At 31.3% G+C, this 24,574-nt stretch overlaps 1 protein-coding gene across 4 annotated transcripts in view; it reads right to left on the bottom strand.

The window, feature by feature from the left end:
• Nucleotides 1-24,574, bottom strand: part of LOC106459062 (reticulon-4-interacting protein 1 homolog, mitochondrial-like) — a 27,122-nt gene extending 2,548 nt beyond the window's left edge. Inside the window, exons 1-10 of one of the 4 annotated variants that reach the window (XM_022385564.1) lie at nt 24,328-24,574; nt 21,912-22,003; nt 21,021-21,274; nt 17,278-17,429; nt 14,477-14,545; nt 8,511-8,635; nt 5,471-5,519; nt 4,262-4,398; nt 3,401-3,584; nt 2,115-2,207 (exon numbers count right to left, since the gene is read on the bottom strand). In XM_022385564.1, the coding sequence (XP_022241272.1) occupies nt 2,115-2,207; nt 3,401-3,584; nt 4,262-4,398; nt 5,471-5,519; nt 8,511-8,635; nt 14,477-14,545; nt 17,278-17,429; nt 21,021-21,249 (1,038 nt within the window). In that variant the 5' untranslated portion in view covers nt 21,250-21,274; nt 21,912-22,003; nt 24,328-24,574. Of the gene's footprint in view, nt 1-2,114; nt 2,208-3,400; nt 3,585-4,261; nt 4,399-5,470; nt 5,520-8,510; nt 8,636-14,476; nt 14,546-17,277; nt 17,430-18,426; nt 18,639-21,020; nt 21,275-21,911; nt 22,004-22,858; nt 23,174-24,327 lie in introns of those variants that run through there. The other 3 variants (XM_022385560.1, XM_013918642.2, XM_022385568.1) reach the window with 3 other exon arrangements.

The following is a 24,574-nucleotide window of genomic DNA, read 5'->3' as shown; positions in this document are numbered from 1 at the left end:
ATATAAGCACACATACATGCAATGTCAATTATAAGTTGAGTTCAAAATAAAAAAACGTAAAGAACTGGAACAACTTTTGGTAAAACACTAATGATCTCTTATAATTTTGTCTTTTATTATCATTTTGTAATTACAATAAAAAATAGTTTATTCTCTTCACAAGTAACCACTATGTATGTACACATCAACTAACTGTAGATTGAGTGGGATTGCAGTAACTAGCCAGTAAAGCACCATCGTTGTGACCTTTACGATCATACTTACGGTGTTACTATTGGTTCCAGACTATCTCTTTCTGTGACCAAACTTTTTCTTTGTTTATATGAAAAACAATGGTTGGGTGAATGTCCACTGTCTTTTAAACCATTATTCTATGAACGGTATGTAAATAATATCAAGAAATTCTTAAGCAAGTGTGGTTTTCCTATCTGTGTAATAGATAATGTTTCTACCTGAAAAACTGGAACTTCATAAAACCAGCCCTGCATGACATTACTAAGTGTTAAATTTTTATAACTTTAATGTAAATTGATAAATATGCTTTTCAGGTTAAAAACCAGTTGCATATCCATCTTCCTTGATAGAGTATGGCCACATAAACAATTAAAATGCATTTTTCAATCAGGATTAGTTAACTTTTATTCTCTGTCAAATTTTTTAATACATAAAACATAAACAGAATACATTTCCTTAATCATTCTAAACTAGGAAACACAAAATAAGTATCAGCTGTACCACTAACATGCAAAACATAAATGGAAAACATTTCTTTAATCATTCTAAAGTAGGAAATACAATGTACAAGTCAGATGTACCACTAACTTGGAATGCATTTCTTTAGTCATTTTAAGCTAGAAAACATAATTTTAGGGTCAGCCATACCATCACAATGCAACACATAAACAGAATACATTTCTTTAATCATTCTAAACTAGGAAACACAATATAAGGGTCAGTTGTACCACTAACATGCAAAACATAAATGGAATACATTTCCTTAATCATTCTAAACTAGGAAATGCAAAGTAGAGGTCAGCCGTATTATTAACACGTAAAACTTCTTGTTTTCATTTACTCCAGTAACATTCTTTTAGGTTATTAATTTGGGTAAAAATTTAAGCCAAATTACTGAAAAAAAAACTTCTCAAAATTGAGTTTTGTTTCTTTAAAAATCAAGTCCCTGTAAATCTAGGGTATGCACTATCTACAAGGCTCAAAAATTTAATCTAATCCTTTCAATCAATAATTGTGAAATTCACCAAAGTAGCTTTTGAAACTTTCTTTTACTGAATCCTGCAATAACTAACAATTATAAATCTTCATTTAGAAATTTATAGTTTAGGGTAAATAACATTTATTCAACGCATTATAATACTTCATCAAAGTTGAAAAACTAGAAACATTATACACTCAAAAATCATAATAACTTCCTTGAGCTTAAAGATATAGACTACCAGAAATTTAAAAATAATCAACTTAAGATTTTTATTTCTTATTCACTTTTGTGGGTTCTTTCAAACGACAAGTTTTGAGGAAACTTTTTCTCTGTCATTAACATATATTGGCTAGCTTCAGCAAGTTCCTTTTAGGTAGTTTAACTTCAATTGTTGTTTATAGATATTTTTGTGTCTAGCCAGACATCATTGTTTTAAGCATATAATAACTTCCTACACTTCTACAGGTATTCCCATGACTAAAATGAGGTGACTTTGAGTTGGTTTGCTGTAATTGGTTTCTGGAAATTGTTACACTCATGTGGAAAACTAATATATCAGATATTATTTTTTATTGAAATGCTCAAAATAAATTAACAAATAATTCTCACTTTTTAATAGTGTATTAAGTTTTTTGATACTTGATACTTTTTTCAAGATGTTATCTGTCATTAGTGAGTGCATTAAACTCAAACAGCATCTAAGAAATGTTAAATTCGTTTTTTGGAAGAGATAAAAGAAATTCAGAATTATGAAACATCATTTATATCTAACCCAAAACCTCTGTTAAGGCATAAAACACCAGCTTACTTAGGACCTTGAATGTCAATACTAGAAACCAATAATTCAAAGTTTGGTTCATTAAAAAAATTAATTAATGAAAAAGAGGCTATTAGTTACCTCACCGTTATCCACCATCTGACTAATAGTTTTTAAAACACAACCACTGGGAGCAAATAGAGCCCACCTCAAACTACGGCCATCTTTCAAGCCCTGGAAAAAAAATTTATATCCATTATAAAAACAAGATATTCCTGAATCTCATAGTATGAGTCCAGTACAAGCACAATTGAAATAGTATAGTAACTGCAATAGTATATACAATAAAAAAGGTTAAATGTAAAGATGCAGAATCTCTACCACAAGATTTTTGTATACAATATTTAATAACAAAGCAAATTTTCGTAATTAAGTATTGTTGTTGTTTGTGGAATTTCATGTAAAGTTACTTGAGGGCTATCTGCGCTAGTGATAAAGTAGAGGGAAGGGCAATATCACCCACTAAATGATATATAGAATAAAATTATCAAAAATATACGTTCATCTTTGTCGTGTCTTCACAAGGCTCATTAGGTTGGTGCTTAACTCTGATTTTCTGAGGTACAAACAGGATAAGAACGATTACCTCCCCGCTACCTGCTGCTATCCGCTATTAAGCTGGGTAGACTGAAACAATTGTGGTAAAGTACCTTACTCAAGTACACAATAATCTGTCCCTGGCAAGCCTGGAACACACAACATTTTGACTACGAGTCCAAAGCACTAACCATTACGTCATGCCGTCCCATATATACAGAATAGGACTTCTAAAATTATATCATACTCAAGTTAGCAGTGTCGTCTGCAATGCTTAATGCCCATTAACAAAACGTGGTGAAAATTCATGCACTGTTTAATGAAATACTTGCTTAAAGATCAAGAAAACGCTTATTTATACAGATTAATCTGAGTATATTTGGATGGTGTTTTCAATTTATCTATATAATGAGTAGATAATTAACTATTTAAATCAAACCTCTTGCATAACAAGGATGGGTTTAAATAAGTCTGGCAACAATTATCACTTGATCATAACATGGGAATAAGATAAATATGACTTCAAACTCACGATGTGGCAATATTTTAAAATAAAAATAAAAAACTCTAGGACCATTCTTCACTCACTAAAGAAAGTATATATTTCTAGGAGTTTTCAGCTCTGATAGAAGAAACTTCAACTAACAAGATGTTTTGTAGCTTGACATTCATTTATGCACAGTGGAATTTTTTTCACAAAGCTTTTTAGAATCTTGCACTAAGTGACTTATTGGCCTTCACAAGTTCCAGTTACATGAAGAAAGGTCCAGAGTATTTTCTTAATGGGACATCTTGTATTCATTTCATTTAGATGGCAAACATATGCTCACTTTTGCAGTATCCAAAGATGCTTGCACTAATGACAATAGGGTACCTCCAATCACACCATACTTATCAGTATTCATCAAGAAAGGTGGCACTATGGTTACATATTTACTGTTGGACCAACTTTTCAGTAAGTCGAGATAAAAATCTGCATTTTCTTGTCCTATGGAATCGAGGATAATATCAAACCTGTGAAACAGAAAATCTGTATTTAATAAAAATTGATTACACTCAGTGCATGAATTGATTGGTTTTTTTAAATATTTTTAGAATTTTCTACTGCATAATTTTTAATATTTTAGTTTTTGTTGAGTATTCCTACTTAGCAACAAACCTGTGAAGTAGCTTATTTCTTGGGAAAATTAGTATTTGACTCTGAACTTTGGATTTAATGGTTGTCTAATGTGAATCTTAACACCCACAATTCTATTCTGGTAATTATGATAACTAAAGCATAATATGAAATAATAATAAGCAAGCTAACATTCCAGACATCAATGACACAGACCTGTAAACCGTGTATTTAACTTTACAAATCATTTGCATTCACAGGATAATAATCATATTTCCAAGGGTTGTAATAACAAATCATAGTGTTTCATTCCTCTATTCAAAGAAATATACGTCTATCAAAAACTAATGTCATTTTGGTGGAAAGTATCAAGTCACACAGAAACATTCTCAAATATACCATGAATATTACAAACTCTGTGATATGATACAGCCACACCTACAACATAGTATCTTTTAAATATGTATATAAACAATAACCCTATTACACACATATTTAAACTACTTGGTACTGGCCCTGTTTACCTAACATCCAATTTATTATACAGGGTGAGAATAAAACAATTTGTTTATACCCTTTCAACATCTTTAACTCCTCCATAACATTTTGGGTACTGTAGTCTATAACTTCATCTGCTCCAAGCTGTGTCACTAAGTGAACAGCTTCTGTACTGCATGTGGTAGTCACATGAGCTCCCCATGCTCTCAGTAGCTATTGGTATGAAAAACAAATAACATAATAAATAAATAAATATTTTCAGTGATTTTTTTTTTAATTCCTTAGCATGTTCAAAGGAATGTGTGTGATAAATTGAAAAGGCTGTTGGCATAAACCTTAAAGTAAAACAATTACAAAAAACTGCAATCATTATTCATAAAAAAAGAAAATCATAAATTAAATCTAACTTTTAGAACAACAACAGAAAAGACAGATTTAAAATTTGATACATTTTTAGTCCCATATCAGTTAAATAGCTATTTTTATAATACAGAGGAAATATTATTAGCTAATCATTGGCATTTTTCTATAAGCTTGGGAGAAAATATAATCCTCAGTAGTTAGGCCATTGAAATGGAATAATTACAAAATAACGCTGAACAAAAACTAAATAATCCTGTGGATATTTCAATTTTTGTCAATGTTTTTCAACTGAAACAAAAAAACAAATACTTAAGACTTCTCCTACAAGTGTTTGATCTAATGGAAGGGGGAAAGAGTCACATTTTAAGAGCTGACTTTTAATTATATTTTAAAAGGCTCATTAACTCTAACACATATACACTTATTATTATGTAATACTAATTACAAATGTTTTACATTTAGATAATTATAAGTAATTTCCTTATTATCATTATTTTATACTTTGTTTTACAAAATTGCACTACAACTAACTTGTTTCACAATCAAACATTAATTCATATAATAATATTTACCAATTTTATAACACACAAAGGAAACTTCTCTAATAAGAAAAGTTTGAATTAGTGCCAGTCATTTGTTAAATAAAAAAAATATATGGTATGTGGCATTATAAGAAAATGTTATCTTTTTACTGAAATCAATTCCTTGTAGTGCAGTCCTACAGTTTAATTTAAAATCAGTGCATATTCAAATTAATTATCATCAATACGTTTAAACTGCAAACTGATTAGGTGACATCCAGTTCACTTCGAGTATATTACACAGTTTTACCATAGTAAACTAGACGTAGTACTTTATTTTCTAAGAAAATAGTACTGAAAAAGTATTTCTTCAATCATCTCTAACTATATGTTAGGCATACCTGAATAGCAAATGTACCAATTCCTCCTGAGCCCGCACATACTAACGACCTGCAGAAAAGTACAACATTATATGTACATATTGCTTTCTGAATCAAATTTTACAAACAAAAAGTGTTGAGATAAATAGTTTAAGAAGGTAGAAACCTTATACACTAAGAAAATCGGCTAATTCAATTTGTATATTCAGGCAAGATATTGATAAGTTACTCATTCTCTTGCAAGCAGAGTTCACAGCTTTTCCTTTTACTAACTAAACAGTATCTATACATGATTCAAACAGAGAGAAAAAATGTTACACATTCAGTCAAATTGTTTTTAAAATCTTTAACAGGGGAAAATTATTAAAACACTGGATGAAACAGTTGCTGTAAAATATTTTGTTTAGAGAATGTTTAAAGCCTTGCCTCTTTCTCAACCAGTGCCCAACGTTGCTTACATTGAATACATTAATTTTTTTCTAGCTTTAACAATAATTTTTGAAATTGCACTATGATAACTAAATTGACACCAAACTTAATATATCTAGTTAATTAAAACAATAGAGTTGTCTTAGAGGTAGTTATTATACAATTTGTTCTAGAGAATATTTTGTTTTTATCAGTATTACCTTAGTTATTTATGTTTACATTCAGATGTTATTAATTATACTGTATCGAGGCTGAATTGGATAGATGTTTAAACATCTATTAATGAACTGACTGACTCTGTATCTATGAAGCTACACAAAATAACGTTTACTGTAATTCTGAATTGACTAAATGTATCTTCACAAAATTTAGTAAACATTACAAATCTGTTGTATATAAAAAATGAGGATTTTTAATAAAGTATTTGTTTTTACTAAAGGCGTTAACTTAGGAAATTTTTACTGATTGGTCTGAGTGAAAAAGAGCTTTTCATGCCAACAATAAAAATATTTCATCTCCATAACCTCTGGAACCTACTAAATGAATAAATTTATTTGATAAAACTTTATAGTAAATCTCTTATTTTCTCTACCCCAACACTAACAGTTCAAAAATATGAAATAAAATAAATAATACCACTGTTTTTCTTTGCAATGATTGTAGTATTGATCAGTAAGATTAAAATTACTCCAAATATTTATCTTAACAGCTTTAACTTTTGACCTATTCAGATCTACTTTCTTTTAATTTTATGGTTTTTATTTCTATACTGTTTATTAATGAAGCAATAATCATCAGATTAAAAGCAATAAATCACTGGGAGCCCATTATATGTTTCCCACTATTGTCAGGTTCCATGTTACACATGCTCAAACTTCTGCAATTTTAGACATTTTATATTACTGAAGTTTGTTAGGTTAAGCTGACTGAGCAGTCTACAATTTTTCTTAAAAAATATATCATAACAAATAAGTACTCACTGCATACTCAAACAGTTTGCACATAAGTAGACATTCTTTCATAAGCCTCACTGAGTTTCAAAATTTGGCCAAAAAAAAATTCATGTATCTTTCAGATATGTATTTTAGATAAAACGTTACCAGTCTCTACCATAACTATTATAGTAAGCCATAAATAGGTTAAAGAAATTTCCTTTAGCATTCAAAGCAACAACATATGGTCACTACAAATAAATCGATTCTGCTCAGTAACAGTTGATAGTGGGAAAAACTGAACAACATTTTGTAAGACTTATATAGAGGAGGATCTACACCTTCTGTTGGTTATAAAACACATCCATGTAAAGTTGATTAGCAAACAACCTCAAAAATCAGAGAGAGAGACAGAGGAGAGGGTTTCAGTGGTGGGTTTGACAAATTTAAAATATATATATAATAAAAAAAAAAAAAGATATTCAAATTCCAGATTCTTCCTTGTCATTATCTATAATTGATTGGACACTGCAACAGCCTATTTTAATGTTAGAGAATTCTGAAAGGAAGAAACTGGAGTTCAGAGTCATAATGTGACACAGAAAAATGAAGACTGAGAATTTTTTATATTACAAAGAGAAAACAAATTTGAATCATACACTCTGCCAAAATCCATAACCCTTTATAAAGTATGGCCTATATTCAATAAAGAAATAAGATAACACTGTAATTTGTGTATATTTTTTGCTTTAGTTAGAGCTAAAACTTTACCATACTTAACACTATCAGTAAATAAATGAATTTAATCAATCAGTTTTACTTTGAATTAAAAGTCTCAATAATTAATATAAAGAAATATTAATACGTAATCGTAAACATAAACTTTAAAATACTAACAGAAATATACCGTCATTTTAAATAAAGAAATATTTAACAAATACCGTGAGCAACTGTGTCAACAATCATCAGAAAATAAGTTAACTTTTAAATCAAGAACTAAGTGGCTCTTGTAAGTGCATTTCTGTTGTCTCATTTTTTAACTTACTTATGTGACAAATTTACAAAAAAAATTTTGAAAGTGGACTGGTTGGTTGGTTGTTTTTAATTATGCACAAAGCTACACAAGGGCTATCTGTGCTCTACTCACCAGGAGTATCGAAACCTGGTTTCTAGCATTGTAAGTCCGCAGACATACAGCTGTGCCACTGGGGGGGCAAAAGTGGAGTGAGGTTTGCAAGAACATCAAAATGTACATTCCAAAACACTTTGTTCATTACCTAAGAGAGCAGATGACAGCCTTAATACTTTTATTATAGAGAATAATAAAGACATACATAACTTGTTTTCTTGCGAACCAGAGGTTTCGGTGCTCAGCTTTCCAGTTTGATAAGTTTTAAAAATGTTTTTTTTTTTATGGATGATGTGATTGCAACACTTAATACTACCAGATTAAAGGATAAGTAAGGATCACTATCAATAATTCACAGGACAATTAAACATGTCTGCTTAATTTTAAAATATTCATACAAAACAACTACATATCTGTTCAGCTACCTTGTTACTTTTAGGCATTATGAACCTAGTTACAAATAAGTGATCATGTTCATAATGAAAGTTTTCAGAAAACAAAAACATTATTTTTCACTAAAATGCAAATTGTAAACATTTAAATATGTGCTTAGTGAGAGCTTTTACATTACCTCATTCCTCTTGCTGTATCTCTTCTAAGCTCTCCAACAACACAAAGAGCTGACCAGACTGTGGCAGCAACATATGGTATTGATGCTGCTTCTATATGGCTGATACTCTTTGGTTTGTGGGATACCTGTCAACAACTACAAAGAATCAGCATTGTACATTGTGGTGGTAGATGGGCATTTATGTGTCAGAAATGTGTACAAGAATTAAGGTCAATTCCCTTAAACTTTCATATCGCTTATCATCTCTGTACAAAATTTATATGTGACTTTTCAAAACAATAAAACATATTGACAGAAATTGTACGTACACTAAAATTCAAGATACAAATTCTGGACACCAGTGTGGAAATAAGCAGTTGACAAGAGATGTGCTCAACAGGAAATATCTATTTTGCCACAAACACTTTACTAAGCTGTACATTTTGTTCAAACCACTTAGATAGTAAAAAAGTAAGATTGTTTGGTTTAAATATTAGTGATTAATTTATATTTGTAAGCGAATACTTTATTATTTTTACGTTTTGTTATAATAAGAGTTAAAAGCAGATGATTGTAGAAGGTTTTGTTAACAACTAATTGGTGTCGAGAATATAGAAAGTCGTCAGACGACTATGTAATAAAGATATAAATAGCATGAGACAACAATAGACAGATAATATCAAAAGAGAATATAGCTGTGTGAAGTACAGTATCGTAGATGTGATAGACCAATCGACTGACATAGGCCTAACATTTAATATGTTAGAGTGAAATTAACAGAATAAAAAAGATAAGAAGGATAATTTTATCAAAGCATGGTTCTCAAGTAATTGAATCAGCTTGGTTACACTTTGAAAAAAGGACCAGAGGATCTTCAGAAGAAAGAAGACCAAACGAATTACGGTAACTTGCACCACAACTGTGACCAGTGTAAGTGAATCACACACACAGAATACTAGTACGACAGTAATATAGAGAAGATAGTTCAACGTATCAACTGAAACTCTAAAGTAATTGAATAGGCCTAAGTGGACTTTTGACAAGAAGAAGAGAACTATATATATATAAATAGTGTTTATGATGTGCCTGTGATCTCTATAGCATGAAAACTTTGTTGTATATACATTTAACTTGTTCCATATATATATATTATTTGAAAACAAGTAAAGTGTGTGCTGTTTATTCATCATTTAATTTATCACTATCAAGTCACAGACACCTACTGTAGAAGAATCCTAAGCCCATCAACAACATATATATATATACTATTAAGAAATATAAGTAAAGCCATTTATTTCAAATCACTATTATTTTTTTAAATCTGACAATAATGCACAGTATTACAAAGATGTAATTTAAAATTATAAAAAGCATCAAGTAAGTCATTAATATTACAATGTCAACTTTATTATACCTAATAAATACTTGTATAGTAAGAACAGTATTACATTAACTATCCATTTAATTTACAATGCATGTCAAACCTAGAGGGGCAGCGTTGATCATATTCGTTCCTCGAAAAATACGAAAATGTGTCCGTACATCTGTTGTTATTAACAAACATGGTCCATTTTTGGCAAGACAATGAGGATCAATATTCTACATAGGTCCACCAAATTTCATCAAAATCTGATCATTTTTGACTGAGTTACATAGCAAAAATAGTGCAAATAAATAGGGATTTTTTTTATTTTCATGACCTTGACTCCAAAAACTAATTACTTCCAAGTTTAATCATATTCCAAACACACAGGGATGAAAACGTAACCTCCATCACCTTTGGTGGTGGAGATAACTAGATGTTTACTCTATAAGAGTATCTCTTGTCACATAAAACGTAACAAGCTTTTGGAAAAAGAAAAGGCTGATTTAGTAGCAAATTAAAAAAAAGCACCTTAGGGTTACCATGTGTATTTTTTGGTAAGTTAAACAAATAGTTCAAATGATAAATGTTGAGCTTTTTTGTTTGTATTTAACAATTCTACATATGATGTCAAGTAAGCCAACTTTAAGTCTAAAGACTCTTTATGTTTTACCCAAAAAATCACAAAGGTTTTATACACTTGTAATAACAAATTAAACAGTTTAGTTGGCAAAATGAGATACTGCCCTAAAAAGGCAACTGGGAAAATTTTCATAGGAATTTCTTACTTGATTTTCAAATTTCAACTTCAATCTAGAACAAATGAAAAAGCTTTATTTTCTTAAGTCTTGGCATTGAAGATATTAAATTAAGATAGTCTAAACAAAAGCGAATACAGTGATGTGTTGAAATTGTAAAAGAGAACAACCCTAATTTAAGTTAAAAAGCCAAGGAAAAAACTTTTGTATCATTTTACAAAATGATGATGATGAGTTCCAGGAATAATGGTTAGAAAAAAAAGCATTTATCACTCAGTAGTTATTGGATTCCAGACTTTATAGACAGGTAACGAATTTTGACATGATACCAGCAGAAGTTTGCCTGAACTATGTAAGATAGTTTATACTAGAATGGTTGTATCAATGTGAAAAGTACTGATCAAATTTAAGTTCTGGCAGTAGAGACTCTCACAGAAGTTAAGAGTGAAATCAGAGCAATTGGATTATTTCCAATTCAAATTTAAATGTTAATTTATGAAACATTTTACAACCTTTCTTCACTATACATTGAAAACTATCTGTATCTGAGCTCGTTCATTTTGTAACCATGAAACTATATATATAATATAAATCTAAATATATTAAGTGTATCTTCATGAAATTTCCTGAGTCTATCCATTACATACAGTGACCTGCCTGAAGAATTTTAGGAATCAGTTTAGGTCCTCGCTTGCTGTCCCCTTTAACATTGGGGGCATGATATGCTTAGCTTTACTTAAAGGAGCCTGTGTGCCTGCCAAAGCCTCCTCCCCCCCCCCCTCTCCCATAATCACAATGGATGCTGTAGATGTCCTCAGTTCTGGAAGGAAGCCACTGATAGGAGACCAGACACTCCAACATATGGGTAGTTTCTGATCCAGGGCAACGAGCTACTCGAGGTGGCTCATTGTACACTCAGATATCGTGAGTTGTCACAGGGAAACTTTCACACTTGAAAGGTAGCTCACCTCTCATGAGCCTTTACCCATGAGTCTCTGTAGTCTCACATTCTGGGGAGGTAACTGACTGGCAGAAATCATCCATCAGTAGTATGCCCAGCCTCTGTCCATCCGTCATCGGTGGTCTGAATCAGAGCTGTGCCTGTTGTGCTCTGAATAGCAGCAGCCTAAGAGTTCAAAAACAGATCTCCCCACAAGGTCTCCAACTCACTAGGTACCATCAACTTCAATGACTTTCAGCTGTCTGTGCTTCCCTACCTTTGAGATTGATCCTCAGGGGTACCGTGTACTTGGTGCTTCAGATGTAAGCAAATCTCTATGTGTAAGCAGTTGCAGGCTTACTGGTATCATAGACCTCCACAATATGGACGAAAATTCTAGACCAAGGAGAGGAGTTCTCCTAAACTTTAAATCTCTCCTGTACAATCATTCATCCCTCTAAACTCTCCCTCTTGGTCATGAATACTTCTATGTCCAGAAAATGTATTCTAATCATAAGAGACATTCCTTTAAACTCAATAAACTAAAGAGATTAAGCAAGGGCTAGTATGAATGTTATCAATTCAGAAACTCTACAGTAAATCCTGATGACACAGCACCAGAATATCTCCTTCCTGTTTACTTCTGGTATTTTCAGGTGGAAACTGATTTCCCAACAAGTTTTTTAGATAGAGAGCAATCTGTATTTGATAACTTGATTGAGTTTTCCTATCAGGCGTGAGAGAGAGACAGGTAATGAAACTGGACAAGTTTAACTATGTGAATACAATCTTTATTACAAAACATACAAAAAGACAATGAGGCATACATACTTGCACACATACAAAAAACACTTGCTTCTACTGTATTAGATCCACAGGTTTCTTTCTCTCAGAATACACTTCTGTCACAGTAAACATCCTGTTTAGTATATCTGTACTGAAAGAACTCCAAGTAGGACTGAATTAAGAAAGTACACCTGAATTGAAAAGGTAAACTAAGTTTCTTTGTTAGCTGACAGCATCACCTCGTGACATTTATTTTCTCACAGCATTCATCTGCTGTAATATACAGAAAGTGTCGAGTCAGCCAGAAAAAATATTACAGTTGCTAATCCTTACAACTTAGATGATATATGTAACTGTAATATCCTCTTGTGCAGAATAGACACTATCTACTACACAGAACTAAAAACAAAGCAACTACAACAAGACAATCTCAACTTTCTGAACCAAGTTTTTATGCATAAACTGTATAAAAACTAAATAAACTAAATTTTTTACAAATTTCTACATCACTAAAGCAAGTAGAAAACATATGATATGCCTGCATATCACACAACTATTTATAAGAACATAAAAAAAGAGTACACACCAAAGTGAACATAAAGCAAACAATTTCACAGGTTAAGAACTAGAAAACAATTTTATCTCACAAGAAACCTGAAATTTAATCTTCCAGTATTAACTAAAGATATTAACATTTCCTAATATTCAAGTTTGCATTGAAAACATTTTCAGTACATCACTCAAATAGACCAATTTTTTAAACCAAATATCATTCTAGTAATCTCTTTAATGTCAAGTTGATATTCCAAATGTAACTATTTGTGTTATTCATATTACAGTAATCTTTTTCTCAAAATTAAATTTTCTTACAAATTAATGCCAAAACTCATTAGTTCTTTTCAGCCCAGCTATGCCCTTGGTTGAAAAGTTTTTCAACAGTCACCTTCAAATCCTTTTCAGCTCAGTTATGCTCTTGGTTGAAAAGTTTTTTGACCAAGTCACCTTCAAATCCTTTTCAGCCCAGTTATGCTCTTGGTTGAAAAGATTTTTCAACAGTCACCTTCATATCCTTTTCAGCCCAGCTATGCTCTTGGCTGAAAAGTTTTTCAACAATCACTTTAAATCCTTTTCAGCCCAGCTATGCTCTTGGTTGAAAAGATTTTTCAACAGTCACATTCATATCCTTTTTAGCCCAGCTACGCTCTTAGTTGAAAAGTTTTTCAACAGTCACATTCATATCATTTTTAGCCCAGCTACACTCTTAGTTGAAAAGTTTTTCAAAAGTCACCTTCATATCCTTTTTAGCCCAGTTATGCTCTTAGTTGAAAAGTTTTTCAACAGTCACCTTCAAATCCTTTTCAGCCCAGCTATGCTCTTGGTTGAAAAGATTTTTCAACAGTCACATTCATATCCTTTTTAGCCCAGCTATGCTCTTAGTTGAAAAGTTTTTCAAAAGTCACCTTCATATCCTTTTCTTCTTCAGGAACTTTTCATGTTCCTCTCAAAAACCGAAGATTTGCAATTTATACACCTCAGATACATTCCTTTACACTTTTCAAAATTAAAACCTATTCTCACATTTAGTTCCAGTCAGTAAGGCTTAAAAGGCTCTTCTAAATAAGAGAAATACTATCAACAGTATTATCCTACCCATAAATTTAGTATCAGAGAGTTTAGGCACACTGCAAACCAAGAAACTTGTAAAATAACAGACTTATATATATATATCTAACAATAAACTTTCAATATAGAAACATGAAGAAGCCATTAGCTACATTCTTCCAATTAGAAGAATGTCTGATGACTACAATTTTTTGTTTTCTGTCACCAATCCATTTTTTTTTACATTTCTTAACATTTTCCCCAATTGTGTAGGAATATAACTTCCTATTCAATCTCTCATGTTATACCTTACCAAAGGTTATCTGCAAGCTGAGATACATAAAATTAACTAATTTGTTTCCATAACAAAAACAAACTGAGTTGACCTAAACAAGATAAATAAGACTAAAACTTTAATTAGTTATATCAATTCTTGGATATTTCCCTAACAAAAGTAACAAGCTCCTGAGCTTATTAGCATTTTACTATATTCTAATGATTCAAGTATTAGATAAAATACTAAAACACGTGTACTTACACTTGAATCAGCTGCCAAAACAAACTCGGCATGAGTTCCTTGCCTCTGAGCTCCAAGAGCTCCCCAGACCTGTTAAAAGTGAGCACATTTTCACAGAATTCAGTTTTTTAGCACACATTAAGTAATATTACAAACTTATACTGAACTAAGCTACTATATCAATAAACAGCTGTAAGAACAATGTACATGATTAAAATTTACTATCTCATACAAATGAACAACTGAAAATATACCACAGCAGCTGACAACATATATAATTAATCTTTATTTCAGCAAATCCAGTATTAAAATAATTCCTTTTAGATATTATAAAAGATCAGTAACATTTTGGTTGGTAATTTTCATTTTCATTGAGGGTCCCATTATGTTCAAGTCAAAGCATATTTGTGCCACTGATACTGCTAAGTTTCATATACAGTTTGGAACTATATGTTAGAAGAAGCATTTTTTAATACAACTGGCTTTTTTCTATGATATCCCATGGAATTGGTACAGTCTAGATTAGACAATTGAGTAAATATGTACATCAAGAGGATACCTCAAGTGGGGTTGTAAAACATCTCATCTCACAGAGGTCACTGATAGAGCCAGGGTGGGTGATTTGAATGCTTTCAGTAATCCTTAATCCTGGCTCCATATGGAATATGGGAAATAAGTACACCCTGGAAGGCAACACCAGTCGTCACCTGGACAATGAAAAGGGAGAGAAAATACAAAATAAATACATTTACCCATTTCAAAGATGGTGGGTCAATTGAAGAATAGCAACCAGTGGAAGTCAAAATATAGCAGGAGACGAAACAGCCAGATGGTGGAGATAACAAAAGACAAACGTGTGGGGAAATGTCTGCCCAGAGGATCTCTTCCAAAAGCTGGCAAAATTGGAAAGCAAGAGAATGAATCAAGTAATGAACTTAATGTGAAGAAATGTGGAACAGCCTGCAAGCATCCACAGTCAGGGAAGCATATACCAACCAGAGAAGTTGGTGGACCCTGGAAGAAGAGGGGTCCAGGGTAGGAACAAAATGATGACAGGGACCCTCAAATGGGAGGATTTGTTATAAGTAACACTGAACAACTCCAACAGAACCCAGCAGCTGATCAAGGTCTGAATGATCACAAAAGTGACAGAGAGAAAAAAGGGACATAGGAGAGAAAGTGGGTCACCTTCTTAAGTGGCAGAGGGAGGAATAAAAGAATGGTAAGGGTAGAGGAGAAAATAAGTACAGTGAAAGACATTATGAGTAGAATCAATAGCACAGATGTCCGAATAATGGCAACCACAGGTGAAAAAAGGAGGAAATAAGTCTTAAAAAAGGTGGTATAAAGTGCGAGAAGCTAACAGCTCAAATGGGTCCTGCTTGAGAGAATGTAAAACCACATTATAATCTCAATCAGGCATGGGAGTTGGGCAAGGAGTTTGATGAAGAAGGAAGGAGCAGAAAAGAGTACAGGGAAGAAAATACTGTGATACTGGGAGAGATAAAATGTAGTGGATAACACTGCCTGATAACCAGCAATGGTGGAGACTAACAAACCATGTTTGAACAACTAAGTAAAGAAGGCAGAAAGGTGGTTTACAGTGGGAGGAAGGGAGTGGTGGATGGACCAATGACAATAGACATGCCACTTATGTTGATAGACTGACAAAGTGGAAAGACAACAGGAATGTAGGTGCTCTTACTAGAAAATGGATATCAGTATGCTGGTAAAAAAGTGCAAAGATGGGTTTTTAGAACAATACTGGAGTTAGAACTTTGAACAATGGAAATAGATTTAAAGATACTGACTTGTGGTCTTTAAAGTTTTCATTCAAGAAGTTAAGATACACTGCATATGGTTTTTATGACTGCCTGTTTTGGATATTTGCTTAACTCCTTCTCATTCATGAAAGATTTTTTTTCCATTATCGTAGCAATGTTTTGACCACAACAAACCAGGCCCAAAGTAGTTAAATGGCACATGAGACATTTGATGTACATATACAGGTGGAGATGGTAAAGGGTTAAAATTGCACAAGGTGGCCCGGCATGACCAGGTGGTTAGGGCACTCGACTCGCAATCTGTGGGTCGAGGGTTCGAATCCCAGTCACAAAACATGCTTACCCGGTGTCCAGACTAGGATGCCAGTCCTATTCCCGGATACTCACCTCCAACAGAATTTGGAGGTGTGAGAAACACCATACGAAACCACTATTGCACAAGGTCTATGTGTGATAATCATCCTTAATTCTATGCTGACAGACAGGAGGGAAAGCAGCTGATCAACAGCACCCATTGCCAACATTTGGACTATTCTTATCAAGTAGCAGGATTTGACTATAATTCTTTTTACACACTCATGGCCCCAAAGTGAAGAGTGTGATTTTGGAACAATAAGACATGAACTTTTGACCCTCCAGTTCAAAGTCTGCCATGCTAACTACTAGGCTACACCCAGCTCCTGCATATAGAAATCTGTTTCAGTGTTGAAGTGATAAGATTACAAATAATATTCTAGTATTGTTCTTTGGCAGCATCACTTCCCCATAAGAGTTGCAAATTTTGGAAATGGTTTGCTTTATGCTTATTTGGGATTTTACTATAAATTAGTTTACACTTTTATTGAATAGTTATGTATTTAGACCAATGTTATTTCTGCAGTTAATGAAACATGTTTTACATAATTAAAAACTTAAGATTTACTGAGATTAGGTAAAAAAGTAAACGCATGCAAAATGTAAAAAACAAACAAATGAAAACCTAAATTGAATAAGAAGTAAACTAATTAAGTCCTAAATCCAAACTTTGTAACTACAAACCTCATCCCCAGGCTTGAAATTCTTAACCGAACGGCCTGTATCTATAACCACACCAGAGAAGTCTCTTCCAAAGGTAAGTGGAAATTCTGCAGGATCTTGTGGGAAGTCACAGAGTCTTTTCAATGTTCCAATTGCCACTGATCCATAACCACCTGTTATACAGTGTAAAATATGTTTTAACAAAGCATACAAAAATATGTATGGAAATATACAAAATAATTACTCCAAATTAATTTATGTTTTAGTGATTAGTCTTCCTGAGGACAAAAATCCTACACTAACATGCACATGGAAGATTCTACAAAACACATGTAAAAACCCAGAAGTACAAATCACTCTGCCTTGTACATTTAATATTTGAATTTATTAGAAACAACTAAAAGACAAACTTAAAATAATATATCAACACTAGTACTGTAGATAGCCACATAACTAATCCAAATAAATATATAAACATCTCTTAATCACATATTTAGTTCAATTTAAATAGAACTGAATTAATTTCACCTTTATTTGCCATATTTTCTTATTTTAAACTGAAATACGCTATTTGAAAATGATAAAACATTATATTACCACATTAATTAATTCTGACACAATAACTGATTTAACTTGAAGTTCTGATTTGTAATACTACAAAAAAAAGTTCAATTTGGTATCCGTATGAGAAGAAAGGTATAAAGTTACCTAAAACAAGAAATACAAAAAATAATGCACGTTAGTTAAAAACTTTATTCAATGAATTCGTTGCACATACGTATCATGAGGTTATTCCTAATGTTCTTAAATACTACTGAAACTAAGTAAAGCTGTGAGAACATCACCGTCTATATACAGATGAATATGCTTTTCTCAAATTAAACATTTTCCAAATAAATTATTAGTTTGTTCAGAAGAAGAATTTTAGACAATTGATATCTTTTGGTCAAAAATTACCAAGGTCATCATGTAACAAACACATTCTGTAAGCTGCAGAAAACTAACACAAGGTACAAATTGATCATTACAGTGTCTCCTTAAAAAATGTGTAAAACATTATCTTGAGGATTGATTACTGTAAAGTTGCTTTTTTGGTTATGATATAGTATGCACACTAGTGTGCATAATTTTATCAAACTATTATTGGAACATGTTGAAATACACACTTACAGTAAGATTGTGGTGATTGGATATCAATGGTTGTCATGGTTAGTAGTCTATACAATCACATAAGTCTAATTTTTAATTAGTAACTTTTTTGGGAGGGGAAGAGACCCCAGTTGAGTAGATAATGCACCAAACTTCCATCAAGAAGACCCAGGATTGACTCCCGGCCACTACCAACAGAAAATAGTTCCATGATGATGGCAGCATATTAGCAGCTGAAACATAGGATAAAATCTAGTTAGTAATTGGCATTAAAATTTAACAATTAAAAAGGATGCTAATTAGTAATTAGTCTTGGTGACTGTAAGTTACTAACCATGACAATGATACTGAAATACCTTTAACTTTCCATTCTAAAAAAGATAAATACTTCCTCAGAAATCAACTGCTTAATATTAAGTTAATTTTACTTGATTAACTGATATATGTGTATCAAATTGTAAACCAATTAAAATCTCAACACATTGTCAAAAATAATGTACAATGAACAATGCACATTACAAATGCAGTTTTTTCTGGTTATGTTCTTTTTATCTAAATTTTTTTTAGCTGATGTGTCAGAAAATAACTTTACATCTGAATTTAGAAATGAATTTGAATGTTTTGCTAGAATAATTGATCATTAAGTGCAAACTAATAAATAATATGTAAGGCTCCATTTCATGTCTGTTTTAAATTTATTTTTTCTTGTAACTTGTTCAGAAAAAGTAATAGACTGAAAGCATAAACCTTTTGATAAAGAATTATAAAACCAAATTTAACAGAATATGAACAGTTATCTTTGAAACAACTTTTGATTAACAAGAAACTTAATTTTTTTATAAAATTAGACAAGCATCAAATATTAATATATTATTTTGAGTCAAAATAAAACATTAATTTGATCTCAACCATTTCTCATTACAAAAGAATAAATTGTTAAAACTTAATAAATGTTGATGATTTTGACTGTTTTTTTTTAGGCAGCAGCAAATAAATTATGACCAAGATTTCTGAAGAGGTTATCTGATTTGATTTTAAACTTAGAAAATTATTGGCTATATTTCTCTGTCCTGTCTGTTTTATAGATCTACATGTGAATCTTAACAGAAATACTTTGTGTTATAACTACCCATTTTGTCTCAAAAGCATAATCTCTATATTGGACCATTCTTTCACAAAGCTTTCATAATAAAACTCTAACAACATTATATAAATCCATATAATATTTCAAATAACCATACGTTGAGTGCAATGCTGGCTTTTGCTATTACTCAAATGAAGAAAGTTAATTGTTCTTATAACTGGGTTTACAATACAAGTAGGTGGTTGGATAACACATTTTTCAACAACAGATATGGCAATCTCTTCTACAAATCAAAGAAAGTTAATTATGAATATTATGTTGATTCAGCATTTAAAAAAATGGTAACTTAGTATTTTAACATCATATGAAGAAGTCATATGAATAAAGTTAATAAGAAATTATTTGAAACAGTTATTTCAAAAGAACAGACTTGTACAGATTTGTACTCAAATTGTGAATATTCCCAATGACTTAAATAAATAAATAAAAATTTAGTAAAACATTGATTATTACTGGTTTAAAAATTTTATTCACATAGGAAGAGAAATATGATTCCTTGCAAGAAATACCATACCAGGACCAGCTTATAGCTACGGTTTGGTGCTATGTCTGCTCTCATTAGTCCAACTAGATTAAAGTCAAACAATGATATCCAATGTGTTTTTTACTTGTATCTACATATAAAAAATAGCTTCATATGAATTGTGTTAAATCATACACTTTTTTTTCTTTTCCAAACTGAAAAAAACAACAACAATTAGAGGCTATCTTATATTACAGTTAGAATCTGCTTTATAACAAAATATATAGAAGTACTCATTCTAACTGTAAAAATTAAATTGCCTCAAATATTTTTTCACTTCAATCATAAAATTGAGCATACTAAAAGTGCCCTTGCGATATTGATTGAATTCACTGTAGCATTAATGTACCAAATTATTTACTACCATGATTACTTTTCTTCTTATTCACCTAACACACAGGGAATGCTGGTTATTTTGTCACCTATTTTATAATAGGTTATCTTCCTGTCATTCAGAGCCAATGAAATTACTTTAATGTAACCCACACATTTAATTCCATAGATGATTTTTTTAATTGGTAATATTTTCTTCATAGTATAAATCAGAACCCGAAGTTACATATTTATAGACTAGTGTTTGTGTGTGTCAAACCAGTAGTAATAACATGTTAACTGACAATTATTCATTCACAAGACTTATTTTGGTTAGAAATTATTGATTTTATTGTTTCTTTTATAAGCTAAAACTGGTGTTCCCTACTAAAAAAGTGTGTTTACATGCTTAAACTTTTTGTTTTACTGTCTAATGGTGCAAAGTAAAATTGATGAAATGTATATTAAAGCTCTTTATTGTGTTATTTGAGTCATTTGTATTAAGTATGAAATTATTATTCTAACTGACCCTTAGTATTTAACATGTAAAATGGTATGACTTGTGAAACGTATGACTACGAAGAGATGGATAATGAAAAAAAAAATTATAAATTCCTTTGAGGACATTTTACTGACCCAACATTCTCACATCTATAGGATTAACACTTGCAGCATGTATCTGGACAAGCAGATCATTTGGTTTGGAAATGAATGGCACATGTGCAGTGTCACAAAATACCAACTCTTCAGGGCCTCCATATTTGTAGGTCTGCCATACTTTCATTGTTGCTGGTAAAGAACAAAAATATCGCAAATTCTGGTGTCGAAAATGAAGTAATATTTGTAAAACCTTTCTTTGATGCATAATTACTGCAGCGTAACACCACTACCTGTAAAATATACATTGATCGTCATTAATTTTACAGAATACTACCACTATAGATAATAAGTAAAATGCCACTCATACAAAGTGTTTAAACAGCTTTTAGATTGTTTTTAGTTAAAATGATCTTATTTTTATCATTATGAAATAAAACTAAGAAAAACTATTAGAAGAATGTTAAATATTATTTATTTATTCAACTTAGAATATCACAGAATCAAGACATAGCTAGTGAAATTAGCCCTTGTAGGTTCCTATACAAATAAATCACTAATGCAATTACAAAGAGATAAGAAAAACTTAAAAGGCGATATCCAAATTAAACTGACTATATTAACCTGTTGTTACAGTACACTAAGAGAATATTATTAATAATGGGTGAGTAATGATTAATGTTACCAGTAATAGTAATGTAGCCTACTATTTGTCAATACAACTGATGTAACAATATTTTACATACATCATGAATAAACCAAATGTTCTTAACGAAAATAATAATTTATTTTATAATCATGTAAGGCAGTACTATTTGTGGTAAATTGTGTGTAAAGTATAAAAATAATATGTTTAAACTCTGCTTTAAATATGTAAATGCAATTAGTTTACTAAACAGATGGTAATTACTGAGATTTTCAGAAACTCACAGCCTTATTAATGAGCTAAAAAAAAGGGGCTTTTTCATCAATTTTTCTTTGACATGACAAACTCTCTCGTCACGGGTTCTGGAACCAAGTTACTAGAAATGTGATAATTTTATTATATTTGATTACTGTGCAAATAAAATGTAATATACCAATGTCAAAGACATATGTTGCAATCATTTTTTATATGAATATTATATTAAAGAGCAATAATCTATAAATGTTTGAACATACTGCAAACTGAAGCTGTCAAGTTAAAGCCAAAATTCATACCATTCTTTATAATTGTACCTTTTACACAATTATGGATTAGAATTTTTTTAATATTTCTTTTGAATTGTAAATCCATTGTAATGGAGTAAAACAAAATGATGCTACAACCAGGGTCGAACCAAAAAAATAATTTATGAAACTTTTAACAACCACAGAAATCCAAAATAAAACTTTAAAACAATTGTAATACAAATTATATCATTTACAAAAAAAAAGTTAATAAATACATGCCTAGTCAGGACTTGATACAAATGTTAATGAACAATACCACATAAATATCAGTATTATTAAGTTCAATAAATAAATGAATTAGGAAAAAAGAACCAGAAGAGGAAACAAACCTAATTCCAAAAAAACTCAATTTTCCAAAATTAAACCACTTCAAGAACAATAACAATATCGAATAGCAATCAGGAATAATTTGCTTTAACTACATCTCATGCAATAACTCATTTAAGCTCAAGGCAGGGTTTTTTATTTAGTGGTTAAACCACAAGGTTACATCTCTTTTGACTACCTAACTTAACTAATCTTTCACAACATTAATACAGGGTGAGTCAAAATTATGTATAAACACTTTAAATAGCCATATTTTGTAGACAGCATGACCAATTTGAATGAAATGTTGTACATTTTACAGCTAAAATATACACTTATCTTCACAGAAAGATGTTAACCTGCCAGGGTTTAGTGTGTGGATGGGACTCTCCTCTCATGGGATAATCAGACCTTACAGATTCAATGATACTGTTACTGGGCAGAGTTATCTTGAATTGTTAATGAATGATGCAGTTCCCACAATAAGAAACCTGTTTCTATATACATTGATGTACTTTCAAGAGGATGGTGCACCTCCACGTTTTCACTCAAATGTCCGTGCCTATCTGGATAATGAATTTCCAGAACGGTGGATAGGTCACAGGGGGAATGCTTTTGAATACCCCTCAAGGTCTCCAGACCTCACTCCCCTAGACTTTTTTGCATGGGGATACCTGAAAGATAAAGTGTACAGTTATAAACCACAAACATTGCAGGGTTTGTGGATAATGATACAACAGGAAGCAAGCAAAATTAGAACTGATATACGCACCACCATATGTTGAGCTGTTGAGAAACAATACTGTTCATGTATGCATTTTGGTGGTGGGCATTTTGAACATCTGACATAACTTCTGTAATGTATCACCTTTCTATGTATCTGATGTATTTGAAACATTTTTTGGTTCCTATTTACTCAGTAAACTTTCTGAGATACAACATATCAAAGTGTTTATACATAATTTTGACTCACCCTGTATTTGTACGTCACCAGTAGGAGAAGCTTGTGTCAGTTTCATAATACAAACATACTCATATTCAACATGCTCTAGCTATATATATATATTTATATTATAATTTAAATTATCACAAAATATGTAATTTCACAGTGTGAAACTTTCATAAACAAGTATATCATGCATTCTTACAAGTCACACATACATAGTAAAATGAAAATTGGTGAATGTAAGTAAAGAGTAGTGTAAGTAGTGGGGCAAATGTGTAAGTTTTCAAATTTTACTAGTAGTGCAAAGCTTTTATATTTGCATAGAGCAATTACATAATGAACGCTGATAACCAATGTAACTAAATCGTGTGGGACCCATGATTTTGCAATTTTGCACCACACTGTAACTTCTAAGCTCAAGTTTATACTTGTATAGTAAGCAGTCTGTAAGTCTAAATTTTTAACAGAAAAGGGATCCTTGTTTTTAAACACATTATCACACATTGTCATAAAGTTACAAGCATGACATCTTTTATTTTAATATTTATTGCCAACAGAGAATGTTTATTCCACTATTCTTTACACCACTGAGTTAAAATCGGCTAAAAACGTATGTATTTATTATGCTACAATATTTAAGTTTCATAGTGTATTCAAACGTGTTGCTTATTGTTTAACTCAAAATTATAGTTATACACACAATTGTATACTTCAAATTTCCTTATTCATTTTTCATAATACTAATAGTAACTAAAATTATTCGCTACACAAACACATCAAAAAATGTTAAATATTATTAAACAAACAACATCTCAAGAGAATAAAATTGTGTTTTAAGTTTTAAGACCGTCAATTCCACATAAGCTTGCGAAGCTATATTACCGTCTAATTTACTACTTGTAAGTTGCAGGCAACTTCTTATTAGCGTTTATATATATATATATATGTTGAATAAACGTGGTTGGAGGCAAAATATCCTATTCAAGATTTTCATACAGTTGATAAACAAAATCACCCAGTTAACTACTTAAGAATAACAAAAAATATTAACTTTAATTCTGAAAATTCAAGCCTACAGTAACAATGATATATAACTCGTAATTCACGAATGCCCTCTTTTAGGATGTAT

This window comes from Limulus polyphemus, unplaced genomic scaffold (assembly GCF_000517525.1).
Source record: "Limulus polyphemus unplaced genomic scaffold, Limulus_polyphemus-2.1.2 Scaffold25, whole genome shotgun sequence".
Taxonomy (NCBI): domain Eukaryota; kingdom Metazoa; phylum Arthropoda; class Merostomata; order Xiphosura; family Limulidae; genus Limulus; species Limulus polyphemus.
The sequence above is the reverse complement of the archived record's forward strand: the minus strand, read 5'-3'. Positions and strand labels throughout refer to the sequence as shown.